The sequence below is a fragment of the Leucoraja erinacea genome, chromosome 6, assembly GCF_028641065.1.
Source record: "Leucoraja erinacea ecotype New England chromosome 6, Leri_hhj_1, whole genome shotgun sequence".
NCBI lineage: Eukaryota > Metazoa > Chordata > Chondrichthyes > Rajiformes > Rajidae > Leucoraja > Leucoraja erinaceus.
The window spans coordinates 84,583,770-84,606,753 of record NC_073382.1 but is presented as its reverse complement, the minus strand read 5'-3'; the positions used below and the strand labels follow the sequence as shown (position 1 = coordinate 84,606,753).

At 47.0% G+C, this 22,984-nt stretch overlaps 1 protein-coding gene across 1 annotated transcript; it reads left to right on the top strand.

The window, feature by feature from the left end:
• The first annotated feature begins 278 nt into the window (after nt 1-278).
• On the top strand, nt 279-21,882 carry LOC129698377 (NHL repeat-containing protein 3-like). The gene is made up of 7 exons (XM_055637493.1): nt 279-539; nt 9,764-9,916; nt 12,627-12,777; nt 14,010-14,210; nt 16,734-16,825; nt 19,309-19,421; nt 20,916-21,882. The coding sequence occupies exons 1-7, from the start codon at nt 420-422 to the stop codon at nt 21,148-21,150; spliced, it is 1,065 nt and encodes a 354-aa protein (XP_055493468.1). The 5' UTR covers nt 279-419; the 3' UTR covers nt 21,151-21,882.
• The last annotated feature ends 1,102 nt before the right edge of the window (nt 21,883-22,984 follow it).

The window sequence follows — 22,984 nt, the reverse complement described above, 5'->3', positions numbered from 1 at the left end:
CGCTGGAGCATGCGCACAGCGGCGGCGCTCGAGCGCAACCGTTGATCTGCCTCCAACCGTCACCCCCAAACCGGGCCTTCACCCCGCGCCGGCGACGCATGATGACGTCCGCCCCGTGGCCCGTCCAATCGCTGTCCGCCGCCGGCTCGCCGGGGGCCTCCGACCCGCACTGACTAACGATGATGACATGTCACGCATCACCGGGCCACGCCTGAGCTGGTGCCGGTCGTTTCTCTTGCCGTTTTACCCCGCTGCCGAGGTCGTTCCCTGTTGTTAGGGTGTGCCGGATAATTCCGCAGCCTGCCGCGGAGTTCAGGCGGGGAGACCGACGGGTGGACGGCGTCCCGGCACTGGGCCGGCCACCTGCCGACCTGCCTGCCCGTCCGGGGGCGGTGAGAAGGAAGGGAGGAAGGGAGGAAATGCTGAACAAGCTGCGGCCGCTAGTGTGGCTCAGGCAGTTCCGCCTGATGGCTGTCGCTATCGTCATCGTCACCCTCCTCTGCCTCCGGCTGCTGCTGCCCGTCCGCGCCCCGGGTGTGGTGAGTGTGGCCCAGAGGGGCCGAGTGGCGTGGGACTGGCCCAGTATAGACAGGGTGGGCCGAATGGACTAACATAGTATTGACAGGGTGGGCCGAATGGGACTGGCCCAGCATAGACAGGGTGGGCCGAATGGACTTGCAAATTATTGACAGGGTGGGCCGAATGGGACTGGCCCAGCATAGACAGGGTGGGCCGAATGGACTAACATAGTGTTTAAGAGGGAACTGCAGATGCTGGAGAATCGAAGGTTACACAGAAAAGCTGGAGAAACTCAGCGGGTGCAGCAGCATCTATGGTGGACTAACATAGTATTGACAGGGTGGGCCGAATGGACTAGCCTTTCATTGACAGGGTGGATCGAATGGGACTGGCCCAGCATCGAAAGGGTGGGCCGAATGGACTAACAAAGTATTGACAGGGTGGGCCGAATGGGGCTGGCCTTGCATTGACAGATTGGGATCTAGTACTTGCAGTTTAGAAACATGCAAACGGTGGCTATTAGTTTATTGTCATGTGTACCGAGTTACAGGGAACAGCGTTTTTGTTGCATGCTAACCAGTCAGCAGAAAGATAATACATGGTGAAGTTTAGTTTAGGTGGCAAGTTTAGATTAGTTGAGAGGGCATCGTTTTCAACACAGCCGCTGTGGACTGAAGGTGCTTGGTCCTGGGCTGAACTGTTTTTTGTTCTACATGCCACTGCTGTGGAGTGGAGGGTACCACGATTTAGGACGTGAAGGAAAGGTGATGCATATAGTTCTGGTCACCTCGGTAAAGGATGTAGTGGCTTTAAAGAGCGTGCAGAAGGTTTACCAGAATGATGTGTAGGGAAGAACTGCATATGTGGTTCATTTAGACACAAAATGCCGCAGTAACTCAGCGGGTCAGGCAACATCTCCGGTGGAAAGGAATAGGGAGGTTTCACGGCAGTCGGGTCACGGCAGTCTACACCAACATGGCTGAAGCTTACAAAGCCATCCCCCTCCCCCACCTTGGTCAGTCTGATCACGTCTCATTGTTCCTGCTCCCTACGTATTCCCCACTCATCAGACGGGTTAAACCAACTGTGAGGACAGTTAAAGTCTGGTCAGAGGAAGCGGACTTCACACTTCAGCAGTGTTTTGGAAACACTGACTGGAAGGCGTTTGCAGCCCAGGCCACCCTTGACTCTCACACGGACATTGATTCCTACACATCCGCTGTTCTGGACTTTATAAACTCCACCATCAATAGTGTCACCTCCCTCAAACAGGTGACCATATACCCGAATCAGAAGCCATGGATGAACAGCGAGGTCAGGCTACTGCTGAAAGCACGGGACACCGCTTTCAGGTCAGGCGATGCTCGAGCCTACAGTTCATCCAGGGCTAACCTGAAGAGGGGCATCAGGAAGGCCAAGCACTGCCATAAGCTCAGGATTGAGGAGCACTTCAACAACAACTCCGACCCCCGACGCATGTGGCAAGGCATCCAGGCCATCACGGACTACAGACCCTCCAACATCACCCCCACATCCAGCGACGCCTCCTTCCTTGAGGAGCTTAATCACTTCTATGGCCGCTTCGACAGGGACAATCTAGAGACAGCCATCAAGGCTGTGCTACCTGCCGATCACCAACCCCTCACACTCACCCCATACGACGTGTACGTGGCACTGAGTAGGACTAATGCACGTAAGGCTGCTGGCCCTGACGGCATCCCCGGGCGCGTGCTCAGGGCCTGTGCTGCGCAGCTGACAGACGTCTGGACTGACATCTTCAACCTGTCACTTGCCCAAGCAGTTGTCCCCACTTGCCTTAAAGCCACCTCCATCGTGCCAGTGCCAAAACACTCCACTGCGGCAAGCCTCAACGACTTCCGCCCAGTTGCACTTACCCCCATCATCACCAAGTGCTTCGAGAGGCTGGTCCTGGCACACCTCAAAAGCTGCCTACCCCCCACACTGGATCCCTATCAGTTTGCCTACCGCAAGAACAGGAGTACGGAGGATGCCATCTCAACGGCACTTCACTCCGCCCTCTCCCACCTCGACAACAGAGACACTTACGTAAGAATGCTGTTCATCGATTACAGCTCAGCATTCAACACCATTATTCCATCAAAACTGATCACCAAACTCGGTAACCTGGGCATCGACCCCTCCCTCTGCAACTGTATACTGGACTTTCTAACCAACAGACCCCAGTCTGTGAGGTTAGACAAGCACACCTCTTCAACCTTCACCCTGAACACCGGCGTTCCTCAGGGCTGTGTGCTGAGCCCCCTCCTCTCCTCCCTCTTCACCTATGACTGCACACCTGTACATGGTACTAACACCATCATCAAGTATGCAGATGATACAACGGTGATTGGCCTCATCAGCAACAACGATGAGCTGGCCTACAGGGAGGAGGCCCAGCACTTAGCAGCATGGTGCGCTGACAACCTGGCCCTTAACTCCAAGAAGACCAAGGAGCTCATTGTAGACTTCAGGAAGTCCAGAGGCGGCACGCACACCCCCATCCACATTAACGGGACGGAGGTGGAACGTGTTTCTAGCTTCAGGTTCCTGGGAGTCAACATCTCCGATGACCTCTCTTGGACCCACAATACCTCTACTCTGATCAAGTAGGCTCATCAGCGTCTCTTCTTCCTGAGGAGACTGAAGAAGGTCCATCTGTCTCCTAAGATCCTGGTGAACTTCTACCGCTGCACCATCGAGAGCATCCTTACCAACTGCATCACAGTATGGTATGGCAACTGCTCTGTCTCCGACCGGAAGGCATTGCAGAGGGTGGTGAAAATTGCCCAACGCATCACCGGTTCCACGCTCCCCTCCATTGAGTCTGTCCAAAGCAAGCGCTGTCTGCGGAGGGTGCTCAGCATCGCCAAGGACTGCTCTCACCCCAACCATGGACTGTTTACCCTCCTACCATCCGGGAGGCGCTACAGGTCTCTCCGTTGCCGAACCAGCAGGTCGAGGAACAGCGTCTTTCCGGCGGCTGTCACTCTACTCAACAACGTACCTCGGTGACTGCCAATCACCACCCCCCCCCCCCCCCCCCCCCCCCCCCCCCCCCCCCCCCCCACCACCCGGACACTTATTATTATTTATTCAAATCGTTTGCTATGTCGCTCTTCAAGGGAGATGCTAAATGCATTTCGTTGTCTCTGTACTGTACACTGACAATTAAATTGAATCTGAATCTGAATCTGACCCATGACCCGTACTGTGGCTACGCTACTCCCAATGGATTACACGCGATGTACTGCAGGTAGGCACTTACCATTGTTTCCAGCATAGCGGGCCCATTAAAACCTGCCGAAAATGTCAATTTTTGCGTTGCAAATAATTATGGAAATCAGAATACGCATGTGAGACATTTATCCTACTTCAAAATTCCAAAAGTGAAGAGAAATGACGGTGGATAGAAGTGAGAGCTGAAGGGACAACAACAGACAGAGTGCTTAGCGAACATTGGCCGTTTACTCACTGCATTTCATCAACTAAGGCATTATTTGTGTTTTTTCTTGATTTCTTTGGCATCTAAAAAGTTTCAGAAGTGATGAATCTGGCTGTAAATTTTTTAAATCGCCCATGGTTCTCAAGTGGGTTTTTACATACAAAATGAAAACGCATCTGAAGAAAAATTTACAGCCCGATTTATCACATGAGACTTTTTAGATACCAAAGGAATCAAGAAAAAACACAAATAATGCCTTACTGTTGATGAAATGCAGTGAGCAAACGCAATAATTCCCAATATTTCCAATTAAGATATCTGCACGCCCAATGTTTACCAAGCACTTTAGCTGCTGTTGTCCCTTCAGCTCTGCTTCTCTTTACCTTCATTTCGCTTCACTTTTGGAATTCTAAAGTTGGGTACATGTCTCTCACACTTACCCCGACTTCCACAATTTTTTTCAGTGTAAAAATTCAACATTTTGGCGGTTTTTAACAGGTAGGAAAGTACGCGTTTCTTGCATTAATAATATATACCGGAAGTGACGGATGTCCTCCAGATGGATTGAGCGGCTCCGTGCGTCAAGCCCTATGACCCAGTGATCTTACATGCAACCCCCCTATAGGTGAAGTCTCGGATCAGAACCCTTCTTCCAATTGAAACCTGGATTACGGGGTTTCAGCTACAAGTTTAAACAAGAATAAACTTTGATTGTTTTCTTTGGAACATCAGAGGTGGAGAGAAGACGATACAAATATATAAAATTATGAGAGGCATAGATAGGGTAGACAGAGAGAACTTTTTTCCAAGGAAAGAGAAATGTTTCATGGAGATGTGCGGGGCAGGGTTTTTTACATAGGTGGGGACCTGGAACCTATTGCCAGGGGCGGTGGTGGTATGATATGAACAATGGTGGCATTTAAGAGGCTTTTGGATAGACACATGGAAGCACAAGGAATAGAGTTATGGTGCATGGACAGCCAAATGTGATCAGTTTGCCTTGACATCATTTATTCCTTGACCACAAGAAGATGAGGTGATCTTATAGAGGTATTTAGGATAATGAGGGGAATAGATAGGGTGAATGCTACTGGTTAATACAAAAAGTACACAAAGTGCTGGAGTAAATCAGTGGGACAAGCATCATCTCTGGAGAACATGGATAGGTGACATTGTTCCATGATATTGTACTATGGTATGGACCTGAATGGGCAAATAACCAAAAATACTACAAATATAATTTGGTGAGGCGACATTGGAGTAATGTGTGCACTTCTAGATGACCAGATCATGTTCGGCATGGACATTGTGGGGTGAATGGCCTGTGCTGTCCTAATCTAAAAGGGTCTCGATGTGAAACGTCACCCATTCCTTTTCTCCAGAGATGCAGCCCGTCCCACTGAGTTACTCCAGCTTTCTGTATCTTTGTTTGGTGTAAACCAGCATCCACAGTTCCTTCCTACACTGTACTGTTCTATATTTTAAATCACATTTGCTTAAATATACACAATATGCAGGTGCTGTTAGTTTCTATCAGATGACAATATTGTTTGCGCATCTTACTTGCTCTTAGGTCCTTTGACCCCACTATTAGTAATACTGTTGGTACATGCATGCCTGAACCATAATCTCAGTCATAGTCATACAGCACGGAAATAGGCCATTCGACCCAACTCGTCCATGCTGAAGATGCCCAGCTAAGCTAGTCCCATCAGCCTGTGTTTGACCCATATCTCCCTAAACCTTTTCTCTCCATGTCCCTGTCCAAGAATCTTTTAAATGCTGTTATAGTACCTGCCTTAACTACTTCCTCAGGCAGCTCGTTTACTGCTGCTCACCATAGTCCATACACCCACCACCCTCCGTGTGGAAATAGTCAACCTATGTCATCGAGTTCTTGATTCCCTACTCTGGGTAAAAGTAGCATTCTATTTACTATCTATTCCCCTCATGATCTTATTCACCAGTATAAGATCACCCCTCCAGTGGTCCTAGCCTGTGATAGCATGTGTAAAATGTGGAAGTGTAAGAGTGAGCCAAGAAACGACAGAAACAGAGAGCTTTCAGCAACAGATCAGTTAAGGATGATATTAAACCCTGAGACTGCAAAAGTGGTCTGAGATGGATACGTCATTTTACTAATGGTGCAAATAAACTGGGTGGTATATTTGTACGTGCAGTCTGTGGGTGTGCATTTGTCTTCGTAAAAGAGGAAGCTGATGTGCGGAGAAGGAAGTAGGAATTATTCAATATCTGTAATTGCACAGGATAATTAATAATAGGATGTTGCCGAAATAGCATTGCCAGGAAAACAAGGAGAAATTGAAGGAATCATGTATTTGGGTACATGGCAGGAATGACCATTTTCCTAAAACAAAGTGAGTGTTGTGGATGTCCAATGTCAAGAACCCCATGAGAATTGTATGAATAAAACGGCCTGACCCGCTGAGTTACTCCAGCACTTTGGATCTTTTTGTGTAAAGATTCTTTTTGGATCTTTGGATCTTTTTGTGTAAACATTCCACATCAACCATCGTGCCAGTGTCCAAACAGTCAGCTACAGGGAGTCTCAACGATTTCCGCCCAGAGGCACTCACCCCTGTCATTGCAAAGTGCTTTGAGCGGCTGATCTTGGCTCACCTCAAAGCCTGCCTCCCCCCCACACTGGACCCCCATCAGTTTGCCTACCGGACCAACAGGTCTACAGAGGACGCCATATCGGCGGCCCTACACTCTGCCCTGACCCACCTGGACTACAACAACTCCTACATCAGGCTGCTGTTCATTGACTTCAGCTCTGCCTTTAACACCGTCATCCCCGCCAGCTTGATCACCAAACTCAGTGGACTTGGCATCTCCACCTCCCTCTGCAACTGGACACTGGACTTCCTCACTAACAGACCACAGTCTGTTAGGGTCAATAACCTCACCTCCTCCACTATAACACTGAACACCGGAGTGCCACCGGGCTGTGTGCTCAGCCCTCTCCTCTACTCCCTCTTCACCCACGACTGCATCCCAAAGTACGGATCCAACGCCATTATTAAGTTTGCTGACGATACCACGGTAGTAGGACTGATCAGCGACAACGATGAGTCAGCCTACAGGGAGGAGATCCAGCACCTGACAGCCTGGTGTGCCAACAATAACCTCGTCCTCAACTCCAAAAAGACGAAGGAGATTAGTGTTGACTTCAGGCAGACCAGAGGAGGCAGTCATACCCCCATCCATATAAACGGGACTGAGGTGGAACGCGTCTCCAGCTATAAATTCCTCGGAGTACATATCTCGGAGGATTTGTCCTGGTCCCTCAACACCTCCAAGCTGATCAAAAAGGCACAGCAGCGCCTTTACTTCCTGAGGAGGCTCAAGAAAGCCCACCTGTCCCCCCGGATCCTGACCAACTTTTACCGCTGTACCATAGAGAGTATCCTGACCACCTGCTTCACGGTATGGTACAGCAGCTGCACTGCTGCGGACAGGAAGGCACTATAACGGGATGTGAAAACCGCGCAGCACATCATCGGTGCCCCGCTCCCTGCCATGGATGCCCTCCACCGAAAACGGTGTCTGAGACGGGCCGGGAAGATCATCAAAGACCCCTCACACCCCAACCATGGACTGTTTGCCCTCCTCCCATCAGGGAGGCGGTACAGGAGCCTCAGGTCACGTAATAGTAGGATGAGGAACAGCTTCTACAACAACACAATCACATTGCTGAACTCGGAGTCCCGCCGATAGATTTCTCTGGTCCCTCCGTCCCCATTGTTTAATTATTCTGTATTTCTTGATTATTCTGTATCTTCTCTCTTTCTATTTTTTTTTCGTTATGTACAACTACTACGGACTGACGCAAAACTGCATTTCGTTGTACTCATACTTGTATTTGTGCGATGACATTAAAGTTGAATTGAATTGAATTGAATAAACCAGCATCTGCCGTTGCTTGTGTAAACATTTAATTGGGCCAGTTGTCTTTCATCTTCCACACATAAGAGTTTTCCACTCAATGAATGTCAAGCAGCAAACCCACCATCCAGGGCACGTTCTCTGTCTTTGCAACAAACCGCAAAGGCGAAAAATATCTAAAGGAGCCAAATGTGTATATTTCTGATGGCTGAATATAAAAGGAAAGAGGAATCTACAATGTGCTACAATGTTGAGAACTATATTCTGCATTCTATCTTCCCCATTGCTCGACCTATTGTACTTGAGATCGACATAGTCATACAGCGTGAAAACGAGCCCTTCAGCCCAATTTGCACATGCCAATCATCATTTCCCATCTACACTAGTCCTACCTGCCTGTGTTTGGCCCATATCCATCTCAACCTATTCTATCCATGTACCATCCATTTGTATTTTAAATATTGTGATAGTGCGTGCCTTAACTACCTCATCCGGCAGCTCATTCCATATACCCATTACCTCTGTGTGAAAAGTTGCCCTTCATGGTCCTATTACATTCCCACCCCCCACCTTATTGATTGTATTTATATATAATACTAGACTAAGTGGGACCCGTTGGGTCCCAGCATCACACAGGAGGGCTGGTCATCCAACTTAATATTCCACCTTTCAACTTCAAGCCAAAGCTCTCAAAGGAGGGAGGAGGAGGGTGAGGAGGAGGAGAAGGAGGAGGAGGAGGAGGAGGAGGAAAGGGGGAGGGGGAGGGGGAGGAGGAGGGGGAGGGGGGGAGGAGGAGGAGGAGGAGGAGGAGGAGGAGGAGGAGGGGAGGGGGGGGGAGGAGGAGGAGGAGGAGGGCGGCGGCGGCTTGGGGCTTTCTGGAGCGCTAATATGAACCATTTTAGAACAAATAGACATTTTTTGCAAGCTTTAGAACCAATAGAGACATTTTTTGCAAGCTTTAGAACCAATGGACATTTTTTTGCAAGCTTTAGAACCAATACAGACACTTTTTGCAAGCTTTAGAACCAATAGACATATTTATGCCAGCTTTAGAACCAATAGACATATTTATGCAAGCTTTAGAACCAATAGAGCCATTTTTTGCAAGTTTTAGAACCAATAGACATTTTTTTGCAAGCTTTAGAACCAATAGAGACATTTTTTGCAAGCTTTAGAACCAATAGAGACATTTTTTTAGCAAGCTTTAGAACCAATAGACACATTCTGCAAGCATTTTAGAACCACTAAGGGCACTTACATTTGAGTAGACGTGTGTTCAGTGTTATTCACAGCTCATAGAAACGTGACCCTCTGCCTTCCTCCATCTTGAAGAGACTGTGTGGCACACCACTTCCTGGTTTTATAGTCCCTCCCGCCAGCGGGGGCAGCAGAGAGAATGGGGAATTTTGTAAAAACATTAATATCTCTGTCATTTATAATCGACGGGAAAAATCCTCGGCACACATGCGGAGGAGGGGGGCCCTGAGCAAGGTGGCCAAAAATGACGGCCGTAGGTGGCGGCGTTCACTCGGAAATCGCAGCACAGAGGGCCAAAACCGGTCAAGAACAGACTTTTTAGTAATATATAAGATAAGATAGATAGATTATCTGATCTGTTTAAAGCTTTCCATCATACCTCGGTACATGTGACCATAATAAACCCAGAAACAAAGAACTGCAGATGCTGGTTTATACCAAAGAGAGACACAAAGTGCTGGTGTAACTCAGCGGATCAGGCAGCATCTCTGGAGAAAAAGGAATAGGTGACGTTTCAGGTCGGGAACCATCTTCAAACTGAACCTAAACCTGAATATGTGATGTGATTTTGTCTACATTCGTAGTGGTTGATGTTGTTTTCCATGCATCAATCAGGGGACTTCTGCATATTTCTCGGGAAGAAAGAGAATATCAGAGATAAGTCTGTATAAACTGGACCTGGGATGGCCGAAGTTTCCGAGCATGTTCACGGGCCAAGTGTTTGCCGTTGCAGTGGACCCGGTGGATGATATTGTTTACGTGGCACAGGTGAGCTGCACAATGTGCTTGTACTTTGCCCCTGCAATTGTTTAAAAATATGCCTTTTAACGAAAAAAGATAAAGAATTGAAACCAGAACACTGCCACGTGAGTAATTACAAGAATAATAAAGATCTCTCTTCTCACTCCCTGTGGTGAGCTAGGTTTCGAGTTGTTAAACCACACGCCCTTCAGCCCAACTTGTTCATGCCGACCAAGATGCCCCATCTACGGTCATTCCATTTGACTGCATTTGCCCCATATCCCTCTAAACCTTTCATATCCGTGTATCTGTCTGAATGTCTTTTAAATGTTGTAAGAGTACCTGCCTCAACTACCTCCTCTGGCAGCTCGTTCCATACACCTATCATGCCCTGTGTAAAAATTTTACCGCTCAGGTTCCTATTAAATCTTTCCCCTCTCACTAGTGGCAAGAGAACCTAGGGTGACGGAGGAACTGAAAGAAATTCACATTGGACAGTTAATGGTGTTGGGTAGACTGATGGGACTGAAGACTGATAAATCCCCAGGGCCTGATGGTCTGCATCCCAGAGTACTTAAGGAGGTGGCTCTAGAAATTGTCGACGCATTGGTGATCATTTTACAATGTTCTATAGATATTGGATTGGATTGGAGTGTAGCTAATGTCATCCCACTTTTTAAGAAAGGAGGGAGAGAAAACTGAATTATAGACCAGTTAGCCTGACATCGGTGGTGGGGAAGATGTTGGAGTCAATTATAAAAGATGAAATAGCGGCACATTTGGATAGCAGTAACAGGATCGGTCTGAGTAAGCATGGAGGGGAAATAATGCTTGACTATTCTTCCAGAAATTTTTGAGGATGTAACCAGGAAAACGGACAAGGGAGAGCCAGTGGATGTAGTGTACCTGGACTTTCAGAAGGCCTTTGATAAGGTCCCACATAGGAGATTAGTGGGCAAAATTAGAGCACATGGTATTGGGGATAGGGTGCTGACATGGATAGAAAATCGGTTGGCAGACAGGAAACAAAGAGTAGGGATTAACGGGTCCTTTTTAGAATGGCAGGCAGTGACGAGTGGGGTACCGCAAGGCTCGGTGCTGGGACCGCAGCTATTTATAATATACATTTATGATTTAGATGAAGGGATTAAAAGTAACATTAGCAAATTTGCAGATGACTTAAAGCTGGGTGGCAGTGTGAACCGTGAGGAGGATGCTATGGGAATGCAGGGTGACTTGGACAGGTTGGATGAGTGGGCAGATGCATGGCAGATGCAGTTTAAGTGTGGATTAATGTGAGGTTATCCACTCTAGTGGCAAGAACAGGAAGGCAGATTATTATCTGAATTGTGTCGTTAGGAAAAGGGGAAGTACAACGAGATCTGTGTGTCCGTGTACCTGTGTGTCACTGAAAGTAAGCAGGCAGGTACAGCAGGAGTGAAGAAAGCCTTTACAACAAGAGAAGTAGAGTATAGGAGCAAAGAGGTCCTCCTGCAGTTGTACAGGGCTCTGGTGAGACCACACCTGGAGTATTGTGTGCAGTTTTGGTCTCCAAATTTGAGGAAGGACATTCTTGCTATTGAGGGAGTGCAGCGTAGGTTGACAAGGTTAATTCCTGGCATGGCGGGACTGTCAAATGCTGAGAGAATGGAGCGGCTGGGCTTGTATACTCTGGAATTTAGACGGATGAGAGGGGATCTTATTGAAACATATAAAATTGTTAAGGGTTTAGACACGGTAGAGGCAGGAAACATGTTCCCGATGTTGGGGCAGTCCCGAACCAGGGGCCACAGTTTAAGAATAAGAGGTATGCCATTTAGAACGGAGACGAGGAAACACTTTTTCACCCAGAGAGTTGTGAATCTGTGGAATTCTCTACCTCAGAAGGCAGTCGAGGCCGATTCCCTGGATGCTTTCAAGAGAGAGTTAGATAGAACTCTTAAAGATAGCGGAGTCAAGAGATATGGTGAAAGGCAGGAACGGGGCACTGATTGTGAATGATCAGCCATGATCACAGTGAATGGCTGTGATGGCTCAAAGGGCTGAATGGCCTACTCCTACACCTATTGTCTATTGTCACCTTACTCCTATGACCTCTGGTTCTTGATTTCCCTAATTTAGGTAAAAGACTCAGTGCATTCACCCTGTCTAACCCCCTCATGATTTTATACACCTCTATAAGATCACCCCTCATCCTCCTGCGCTCCAACGAATAAAGTCCGAGTCTGCCCAACCTCTCCCTATAGTTTGGGCCCTCGAGTCCTGGCGACATCCTCGTAAATCGTCTCTGCACTTTTTGTAGTCTCTGTTGTAATGGCAATTATAGACTCCTAGAGCAGTGCAGCACAGAAACAGGCCCCTTGGCCCACCTTTACCATGCTGTCCAAGTTCAAATTCCTCCCCCCGTCCCAGAGACGTGCGGGTTTGTAGGTTAGTTGGCCATCTGTATATTGCCCCCTAGTGTGTAGGGAGGGGATGATAAAGTGGAATCGCGTATAACTAATGTGAATGGGTGATCGATGGTCGGTGTGGACCTACGGGCCTGTTTCCATGCTCCACAACTAAAAGACAAAATTGTATCTGTCTGTAGGTTCCTCTGGCAGCTCATTCCAGATAATAGATAAATAAATAAATAAATAGATAATTGGCACATCACTCCTCCTGTTTCATATATTTTTAATGATTTAGAATCTCTCGCAATTGCAAGTAAATATCATTGCTTTCTTAAACCTTGCAGAGAGGAGAATCTGTACCAAAAATATTAATGTTTTCTGAACATGGATACTTCCTCCAAGCATGGAATACCACCTCAATCGAAATGCCACACGGCATCTTTGCAACCAGCACCGCCCCAGGAACATCCTTATGGGTGACAGATGTTGGCAATGGTACGAATAGACCAAATCTAAACTCGTATGAAATCTGCCTGGTAATATGATCCTATACTTTGTAAACAATTCACGTTATTTGTAGATGTAAGTGGGACAGGCCCATAAGAGTTACAGTGTGGAAATAGGCCCTTCGGCCCACCAAGTCTAAGCTGACCAATGATTATACATACACTTGTTCTGTACTATACACTAGGTACAATTTGAAGAAGCCAATTCTTACAAACCTGCGCATCTTGTGAATGCGGGGGGGAACCAGAGCACAGGGAGAAAGTAAAACTTTGTACAGCCAGCACCCGTAGTCAGGATGGAACCCAGGTCTCTGACACTATAAGGCAGCAACTCTACTGTTCCGCTACTGTACCACCCACATGGGTAGGGCATACCAATGTTTTGAGTGGCAATCGTTCTTCAGTGTGTCCTGAACCAAACATGACCTATCCATGTTCTCCAGAGATGCTGCCTGAGCTGCTGAGTTACACCAGCTCAGGTTTCCGTGTGACAGTGAACTTGGTGCCACTCATTGAGGTCAGACGGTCAGGCTGACCCTGTGGCACTGCATGGTCAGATGTGCCGGAGCAGTGTCCACTAAACATCCAGGCCACTTGTCTGTAGTGACCTGAGCACAGTTTATCCCACAACAATCATCACTTACATGTAATATTATCACGTCACTGTCACATACACAAGAAAATAGGATTGACTCTACATTTTTTGCTGGTCTGTCTCGGACTTCAATCCCACCTCTGTGCCCCTTCCCATGAGAGAAATCCCCATTCTCTCTTTCAAGAGTCCTGAGTGTTTAATTGTCATGTGGACCGGCAACCAAACGATGACGTGCCCTCTAAGGGTCTTGAATGCTGCAATAACATCCCACCCCCTTCCCACCTCATTTTCTAAACTCCAAGAATACAAATCTAACCTATTACTATCACCTTTTTTGAAACTGCGTTTTGAAATGCTGTAAACAATTTACAGTTTTTAAAAACTCTGAACTTAAAAAAACTGATGAATGGGATGGAAAAAAAATCAGCCAATAACACTGACTGTGAAACACGTCGACTGATTCTACATGAATTACAAATTGCACATGAACTATCACATGAGGCCTAATTATATGTGAGCTCCCCTAATGAACTATGCTAAACTTATGAAGTTTGGATGGTGTGGAAATAAGTCTACCATTAACCCTGACTGATATCAATGCTGAGGATGTGTTCTTTCAATTGCAGGGAAGTATGGGCACACCATCAAACAGTACTCGCAGTCTGGGAAGCTGCTTCAGATGCTGGGGACACCAGGAATCCCGGGCTCCAACCTGAACCCCCTGCAGTTTGATCAACCAGCAGAAGTGTTTATTTCCAAAAATAGGGATTTGTACATCGTGGATGGAGATGGAGGCTTAAATAACCGACTCATCAAACTCGACCCAGGTACCTACTTATTACAGCTGTTGCGCGAGTGATTAACGTTTTATCTTGCAAATATACAATAATACACCGTGGAAACAGGCCCCTCAGCCCAACTTGCCCATGCTGACCAACATGCTCCATCTACACGTCTCACCTTCTCGCACTAGGCCCATCTATACTTAATTAAAACTCTCATCTTGTCCTCTTCCGGTTTGCGTTCGTATTAAATTTGCGCAAAAACGGTACCCGATAGCGCTACAATTTTTCGCCACCTTACTCGCCATTCTCCTGTGCTGCAAGTGCATCAAGTTTTTTTTTGTTTTTTTTAATTTTATTTTTATTAGAAGTTATTTAAATTACAATCCTACATAACACATATATCTTAATACATTTTTTGTACCGCTTCATTTTTTTTGAGCTTTAAGAAAAAGGTAGAAGTAAGGAAAGTAAAGAAAGTGCAAGAGAGTCGTGAAGTGCAAGCGTGTTGGGAAAAGAAAGCCCCTTAGGAAAGAAGTTAGAGAAGGAAATAAAGTGAGAAAATAGACCCTAGAAAAGAAAGAAAGAGAAAATAGAAACAATCGCTCTATTATAACATTAAACTCCGCAGAAAGGGGACTACCAACCAAGTCTGTTTTTGTTGTTTTACCTCCCGTTACCAGGTCCTGACTATTGCACCTCATACTTGTAATAGGTCCAGAAACATAGACCACGTCTTTTGGAATTGGTCTGCTTTACCGGCTAGGAGGAATCTCATCTCTTCCAGATGTAATGTTTCAAACATATTTGATATCCACATTTTTATTGTTGGTGTCGGCGCATTTTTCCAGAATTTAAGTATAAGCTTTTTTCCCATTATTAGCCCGTAATTAAATAAATTCTTCTGAAACACGTTTAATTCAGGGTTACCTTCCGATATTCCGAAGATAATCCATTCTGGTTTTGGTACCAGTTTTATTTTGATCAATTTTGAAAAAATATCAAATATTTCATACCAGAATTTTTTGATTTTTATACAAAAAACAAAAGAGTGCGTTATGGTAGCTTCTTGACACAGGCATTTATCACAGATTGGTGAAACATTAGGGAAGATTTTATTTAATTTAGTTTTTGAATAGTATAATCTATGTAATGTTTTAAATTGAATGAGCGTATGTCGTACGTTGATCGAGCATTTATGCACCTGTAGTAAATGATTATCCCAGGTCTCTTTTGAGATTTTTATAGCTAATTCTTGTTCCCAATCTTTTCTAATTCCATCTGTTGTGGGTATTTCTATGTTTAGTGCATCAAGTTTTGTTCCGATTGGTGGAATATTACAGAAGTTATTGATCTTCTCTCCTGTCATTTGCCCCTTCTGTCACCCACTGTCAATCACCAGCAGCGAGAATTAAGCTGAAGGAGCGGAGTGAGCAGAGTGTGGGTGGGGGCTGTGTTGCGCAGGCGGGGCTATGTCCGCGGGCAGCGGCATCGGCCACCACCACGATGAGCCGGGAGCGGCTGAGTACTACCCTCACAACCCCCCTCTACCCTACCACCACCGCCCACAAACCCCCCCTTCCACCCGACGTGCCTCCTGCCCACACACCCATCACCTCCCCCCACACCCCACCTTCCACCACACCCCCTCTGTCCCCACCCCCCCCCCCCCCCTGCAGAAGCCACCCCACGGCTGCCTGAAACCATCCCCCTACCCTGGCTGCAGGTAGTCACCCCCTCCCCCATCGGGGCACCTGACAGCCCCCGCCCAACGCCATCCCCCTCCCCCCGCTGTAGGATGCTTAGCGAGAAGCAGTGGTAGAGGTAGGCCATGGCAGCGGCCGGGGTAAGCAACAGTAGGCCACACCAGTGCTCCCCCCCCCCCCTCTTCCCACCGGCCTCCAACAGGCCCCGCCTAAAGCCATCCCCCTCCCTCTACCCCGGCTGAAGGACGCTGCTGCCCCCGACAGCCCCCGCCTGCAGCCATCCCCCTCCACCAGTTGCAGAACGCAACAAGAGACGCAACAAGAAAGAATAAATCTCACCTTTAACGTTTAAATTGTTGTCATATTTTAAGAGTTATTCAGATTTTAATCTTTAATAAATCCCTTTACCACTTGCCGTGCCCGTCAGCTGCGCCTGCGCAGTAATACCTGAGTGTTCTACATCACAATGGGAACCCAATGGGTGGGAATGGCTGCGCCGCCGAAGAGCTGATTAGAGTGGATGGGGGGGGGGTTGAGGTGGTGATGGAGTGAGTGCGTGGTAGGGTAAGGGCAAGGGGCGGAGTCGGGGGGAGGGGTATCACAACGGGATCCCGTCAACTGCGCCTGCGCAGTTGGGGGCTATGTGTGAGTGGTGGAATATTGCGTTGGGGGACCAGGCCTCCCGTGTGAGAATGGGATCCAACAGGTCCCACTTATTCTAGTATCCCTCTAAACCTATCCTATCCATGTACCTCTCCATATGATTTTTAAACATTGCATTCCTTTTCTCACTGACCATTCCAGGAATTGAATAGTGGTTGAAAATAAATCCTTCAGTGCCCCATGCTCTTCTCCATTGCAGGCTTTGGTGTCGCTTGGATGAAAGGAGAAAAGGGAGATAAAACTTCCCAGTTTTACATTCCGCACAGTGTAACTGTAGATAACGTCGGCAGGGTGAGTCTATGACATCTTCATATTGATAATGAATATTAACATTCAAGCTGCAATTCGCACACAGTCATTGCTATTAATTGAAGGTGGAGAGAATTAACTGGAGGGGAAAAAAAGCCCACGAAGCTGCCTTTAAGCTGGAGAGAGTGCAGAGAAGATACGCGAGGATGTTGCCAGGACTCAAGAGGGTTGAGCTATAGAGGCTGCACAGGCTAAGACATTATTCCTTGGAGCACAGTAGGCTAGGGATTTCTGAAAGAAGACACTTGTTGAATTGTGGTTTCCCTTGGATCAGCCGTGATATTACTGAATGGGAGGACGGGCTCAGGGTCACAAACAATATACTCCTGTCCTAACACATGTGGCCATTGCCATCAAGCTGATGGAAGGTGTTAACCTTCTCAACCTTGCCTACTTCCTTAGAAGGCTTCAGAGGTTCAGCATGTCCCCAGTAATTCTCACTGTAGCACTGCGCTGATGCGCTGTAGAAAGCATGTTATCAGGGGTCATCACAGCAATGGTTTGGGAACAGCTCCATCCAAAACCGCAAGAAATTGCAACCCAGACCATCACTCAAACCAGGCTCCCTTCCATTGACTCCATCTACACTTCAAGCTGCCTCGACCAAGCCAGCAGCATAATCAAGGATCAGTCTCACCCCGGTCACTCTTTTTTCCCTCTACCATCAGACAAAAGGTACAGAAATGTACAAAACACACACCGCCAGATTCAGGGACAGTTTCTTCCCAGATGCTATCAGGGAACTGAACCATCCTTTCAGCAGGATCTCTGGAGAAAAAGGAAGGGTGACGTTTCAGGTCGGGAGGCTGGGTGGCAGTGTGAGCTGCGATGGGGATGCTATGAGGCTGCAGGGTGACTTGGATAGGTTGGGTGAGTGGGCAGATGCATGGCAGATACAGTATAATGTGGATAAAAGTTAGGTTATCCACTTAGGTGGCAAGAACAGGAAGGCAGATTGTTATCTGAATGGTGTCAGATTAGGAAAACGGGAGGTGCAACGAAACCTAGGTGTGCTTGTACATCAGTCATTGAAAGTAAGCATGCAGGTACAGCAGGCAGTGAAGAAAGCTAATGGCATGTTGGCCTTCATTGTGAGAGGATTTGAGTTTAGGAACAAGGAGGTCCAACTGCAGTTGTACAGGGCCCTGGTGAGACCGCACCTGGAGTATTGTGTGCAATCTTGGTCTCCTAATTTGAGGAAAGACATTATTGCTAGTGAGGGAGTGCAGCGTAGGTTCACCAGGTTAATTCCTGGGATGGCGGAACTGACATATGATGAAAGAATTGGTCGACTGAGCTTATATTCACTGGAATTTCAAAGGCTAAGAGGAGATCTTATCGAAACATATAACATTCCTAAAGGATTGGACAGGCTAGATGCAGGAAAAATGTTCCCGATGTTGGGGGAGTCCAGAACTAGGGCTCACAGTTTAAGAATAAGGGGTAGGCCATTTAGGACTGAGATGAGGAAAAACCTCTTCACCCAGAGTTGTGAATCTGTCTAATTCTCTGCCACAGAAGGCAGTGAAGGCCAATTCACTGGATGTTTTCAAGAGAGAGTTAGTTTATCTCTTTGGGGTAAAGGAATCAAGGGATATGGGGAAACAGTAGGAACGGGGTACTGATTTTAGATGGTCAGCCATGATCATATTGAATGGCGGTGCTGGCTCGAAGGGCTGAATGGCCTACTCCTGCACCTATTTTACTATGTATCTATGACCCTTCTTCAGATTGTCTGACGAATGGTCCTGACCAGAAACATCACCCACACTTTCTTCAAGGTTGCTGCCTGACCTGTTGAGTTCCTCTAGCACTTTGTGTGTATCACTTTAAGCCTATGTCCTCTGATTTTTGAAACCCCTCGGTAAAAGACTGTGCGTTCACCCTATCTATTTCCCTCATGATCTTATACACCTCTATATGATCACCGCTCAGCGTCTGTGCTGCAAGGAATAAAGTCCGAGCCTGCCGTAAGCTTGGCCTATGGAATATAGTAGGCACGAATACAGAACATATCATATCAGTGTGTCCATATACCATTATATAAATATATGCACACATCAATAAATAAGCAGATAAAATGCAAATAAACAGATAATGGTCTATTAGTGTTCAGAGATTTGTTTCAGTTCATGGCTGTGTGGAATTAGCTATTTCTGAACATGGTCGTTTCAGTCTTCAGGCTCCTGTACCTTCTACCTAAAGGCAGCGGGGAGATGAGTGTGTGACCAGGATGGTGTGGTTCTTTGATGATGCTGCCAGCCTTTTTAAGGCAGCAGCTGCGATAGATCCCCTCGATGGTAGGGAGGTCAAAGCCGATGATGGACTGGGCAGTTTTTACTACATTTTGTAGTCTTTCTGCTCCTGGGCGCTCAAGTTGCCGAACCAAGCCACGATGCAACATGGTCAGCATGAGGGAAGTGTGCTTGTAGTTGTGCCACTGATTCTGTTGCCTTTCCTTTCAGGTGTGGGTTGCTGACCGGGGCAACAAGCGTTTGCAAGTATTTGATGCTGAGATGGGAGATTGGCTGGGAGCCTGGGCCAGCTGCTTCACCGACGACGGCCCTTCCTCAGTGAGGTGAGATTGCAATTCCATTTATCTGTTCCCGTGCGCCGAGGTGAAACTTAACCATTCCATAGACACAATGACTGCAGTCGCTGGGTTACCAAAAAGGGGCACAGGAGTACTGGAGTATCTCAGCAGGTCAGGCAGCATCTCTGGAGAACATAGATAGATAGGTGATGCTTTGGGTCGGGGCCAATGGACAATAGGTGCAGGAGTAGGCCATTCGGCCCTTTGAGCCAGCGCAGCCATTCAATGTGATCATGGCTGATCATCCCCAATCAGTACCCCGTTCCTGCCTTCTCCCCATATCCCCTGACTCCGCTATCTTTAAGAGCCCTATCTAGCTCTCGCTTGAAAGTATCCAGAGAACCTGCCTCCACCGCCCTCTGAGGCAGAGGATTCCACAGATTCACAACTCTCTGTGAGAAAAAGTGTTTCCTCGTCTCCGTTCTAAATGGCTTGCCCCTTATTCTTAAACTGTGGCCCCTGGTTCTGGACTCCCCCAACATCGGGAACATGTTTCCTGCCTCTAGCGAGTCCAAACCCTTAACAATCTTATATGTTTCAATAAGATTTCCTCTCATCCTTCTAAACTCCAGAGTGTACAAGCCTTCATAGAATGTAGATATGTTTGGCAACTGTATGCTTTTAATGCTGATGCACATCTGCTGTCCATTCCTTCCTTGCCGTGGGGATAGATCTGGCCTTGCACTATATCCGTCCACGTCACGGAGTGCTCACAGAGAATGTGGAAGTATTGGCTGCAGGTCTTTCCCCCCCCCCCCCTCCCCTATATTCTGAATCCAGACTGAAGAAGGGGCCCAACCCGAAATGTCGCCAATCCATGTTCTCCAGGGATGCAGACTGACCTGCTGAGTTACTCCAGCACTCTGTGGCTGTCTTAGTACAGTTGAGTTTAGTATAGGTCACGTTGCTATAGGAAGGATGTCGTTAAGCTGGAAGGAGCGCAGAGAAGATTTACGAGGATGTTGCCAGAGCTCAAGGGCCTGAGCTCTAGGACGAGCTTATGGCAGGCTGGGACTCTATACCTGGCAGTGCAGGAGGATGAGGGGTGATCTTATAGAGGTCATGAGTGGATCATGAGTACAAGGTCATGAATGGAATAGATAGGATGAATGAATGCACAGTTTTTTACCCAGAGTAGGGGAATCAAGAACCAGAAGACATAGGATTAAGGTGAGAGGGAAAAGATATAATAGAAACCTGAGGAGCAATCTTTTTATACAAATGGTGGTGCATACATGGAATGGGTTGAAAGAGGAGGTAGTTGCGGCAGGTACTATAACAGTATTTAAAAGACAAGTGGACAGGTACACTTGTGGTGCCGACATATTTTGGGACGGCATGACAGTGTGGGCTGAAGGATCTGGTGCCATTAAAAAAAAAATGACCCAAAGTGCCAGAGTAACTGAGTGGGTCAGGCAGCAACTCTGGAGCATGCTGTATTTCTGAATGAGACGGATCATTGAGTGTGTCACATTGCAGGCTGACGTACGACAACAAGTACTTGATCGTGGCCCAGCTGAACGTGAACAGATTGATGTTCCTGTCGGTGCCGCCAATCGGTAGCATTGGGACTTGTCACATTGCCGACACCATCCAGCTGGCCGACGGAGTGAAGCCCCATCTTGTGGGCGTCAGCCTGAAAACCGGCGCCATTTATGTCGCCGAAATCGGTGCGCGGCAGGCTCAGCGGTTCGTGCCCAACGTCAAAAACTAAATGCCAACCCTCCACTGCACCAAGTGCCTCTTTTCTATTGATGATTCCTAACAGTCGCTCTAGACTGGTGAAACGGGCATCAGAATGTAACAGCACTGTAACTCAGGGATGTTGCTGTGATATGATCCTAGAACCGACTGTTGCAAAGCTGTCTCTCACACAACTCTGCATTTGCACTAGATGTGATTTAAAACTATATTTTTAAAGTCCCGAAGCTGAGAAATAAACCGGCAAAGAGTCCAAGTTTAATTCTTAGCTTGAACTGGCTTTGTTAAGATTGTTATATTAGGGCCAATGTAAATATAATTCCTCATTACCTCTGCCTCAATTTGGGGTTTAACCTTAAGCTTCGCACTACTTATCCCTGTTGACGGTGTACAAATTGATTTTGAGAGGAAATATTAATGATGATATTAATGCCTTAGCCTATAAATACCTGTGGCAGTAATCAGCTGACACTGGCCAACAAGGCTTGTGTACAACTCATGACTTCTTGAGTAAAGAATATTGCCAAAAATATGTTAATAAATTGAGGGGCTAATGGAAATATAAAAGGGGAAAGTAATGCAAGACAAGGTTTTGATATAAGAATGCTCTGCCTTCACAAAAACTGTCCACAGTGCTGAAGTTTTTCTTGAGGTCAATTTAACATGTTAAATGTAATGAACATGCTGGGAAAATAAAATTGTTCAGCTATTGTAAGTAAATAAAGTTGATTATGGTTGGCAGTGACGTGATTTCCAGGTGTGTATTTCTCCTTGCTTCCAAACTTATCCTCAATTTGCACCTGCACCAACAGTTCTTCCTATGGTCAACAAGCTTATACCTAAACCTGCAATTAAAATGAAGGGCACGAGTAAAGTGAATGTTCACAGTCTTTTGCCCAGCGTTGAGGGTTCCAAAACTAGAGGCCAGTTTGGGTCACCCTGCTAGAGGAAAGATGATGTCAAGCTGGAGAAGATCTACGAGGATGTTACCAGGACTCTGGGGGGGGGGCTGAGCTATAGGGAGTGGTTGAGCAGGCTAGGAATATATTCCTTGGAGCGCAGGAGGCTGAGGGGTAATCTTATAGAGGTGCACAAAATCATAGGATGAATAGACAGGGTGAATGCATGGAAAAAGTGCATTTTTTACCCAGGGTTGTGGAACCAGAGGGCATAGGCTTAATGTGCAAGGGGAGAGATTTAACAGGGACCTCAGGGGAAACCTTTCCACTCGGGGGTAGTCTGAAGCTATAGAAGCAAATACATTTTTGACAGATATAAAAAGCAAGGTTTTAGAGAGATATTGGCCAAATGCAGGCAATTGGGTCAGCATGAAAAAGGTGGGCTGAATGGCCTGTTGCTGTGCAGAATACCTGTAAACATACAAGAGGCGCGTGAGTAGGAAGTAACTGAAGATGCCAGTTTAAACCGAAGATCGACACAAAAAGGGTGGAGTAACTCAGTGGGTCGGTCAGCATCTCTAGAGAACATGGGTAGGCGACGTTTCACAAAGTGCTGGAGTAACTCTTCGGGTCAGGCAGCATCTCTGGAGAAAAGGAATGCAGCCTTACACGCTGAGTTACGACAACTTTTTGTGTCTCAAACGTTCTAAAGACATTGGAATTGTTAATTGGAAGAATGGCATTGAATCAGTGGTGCTGATCCACTCTCAGATCCATACAAATGAAGTGTCATAGAAACATAGAAATTAGGTGCAGGAGTAGGCCATTCGGCCCTTCGAGCCTGCACCGCCATTCAATATGATCATGGCTGATCATCCAACTCAGTATCCCGTACCTGCCTTCTCTCCATACCCCCTGATCCCCTTAGCCACAAGGGCCACATCTAAC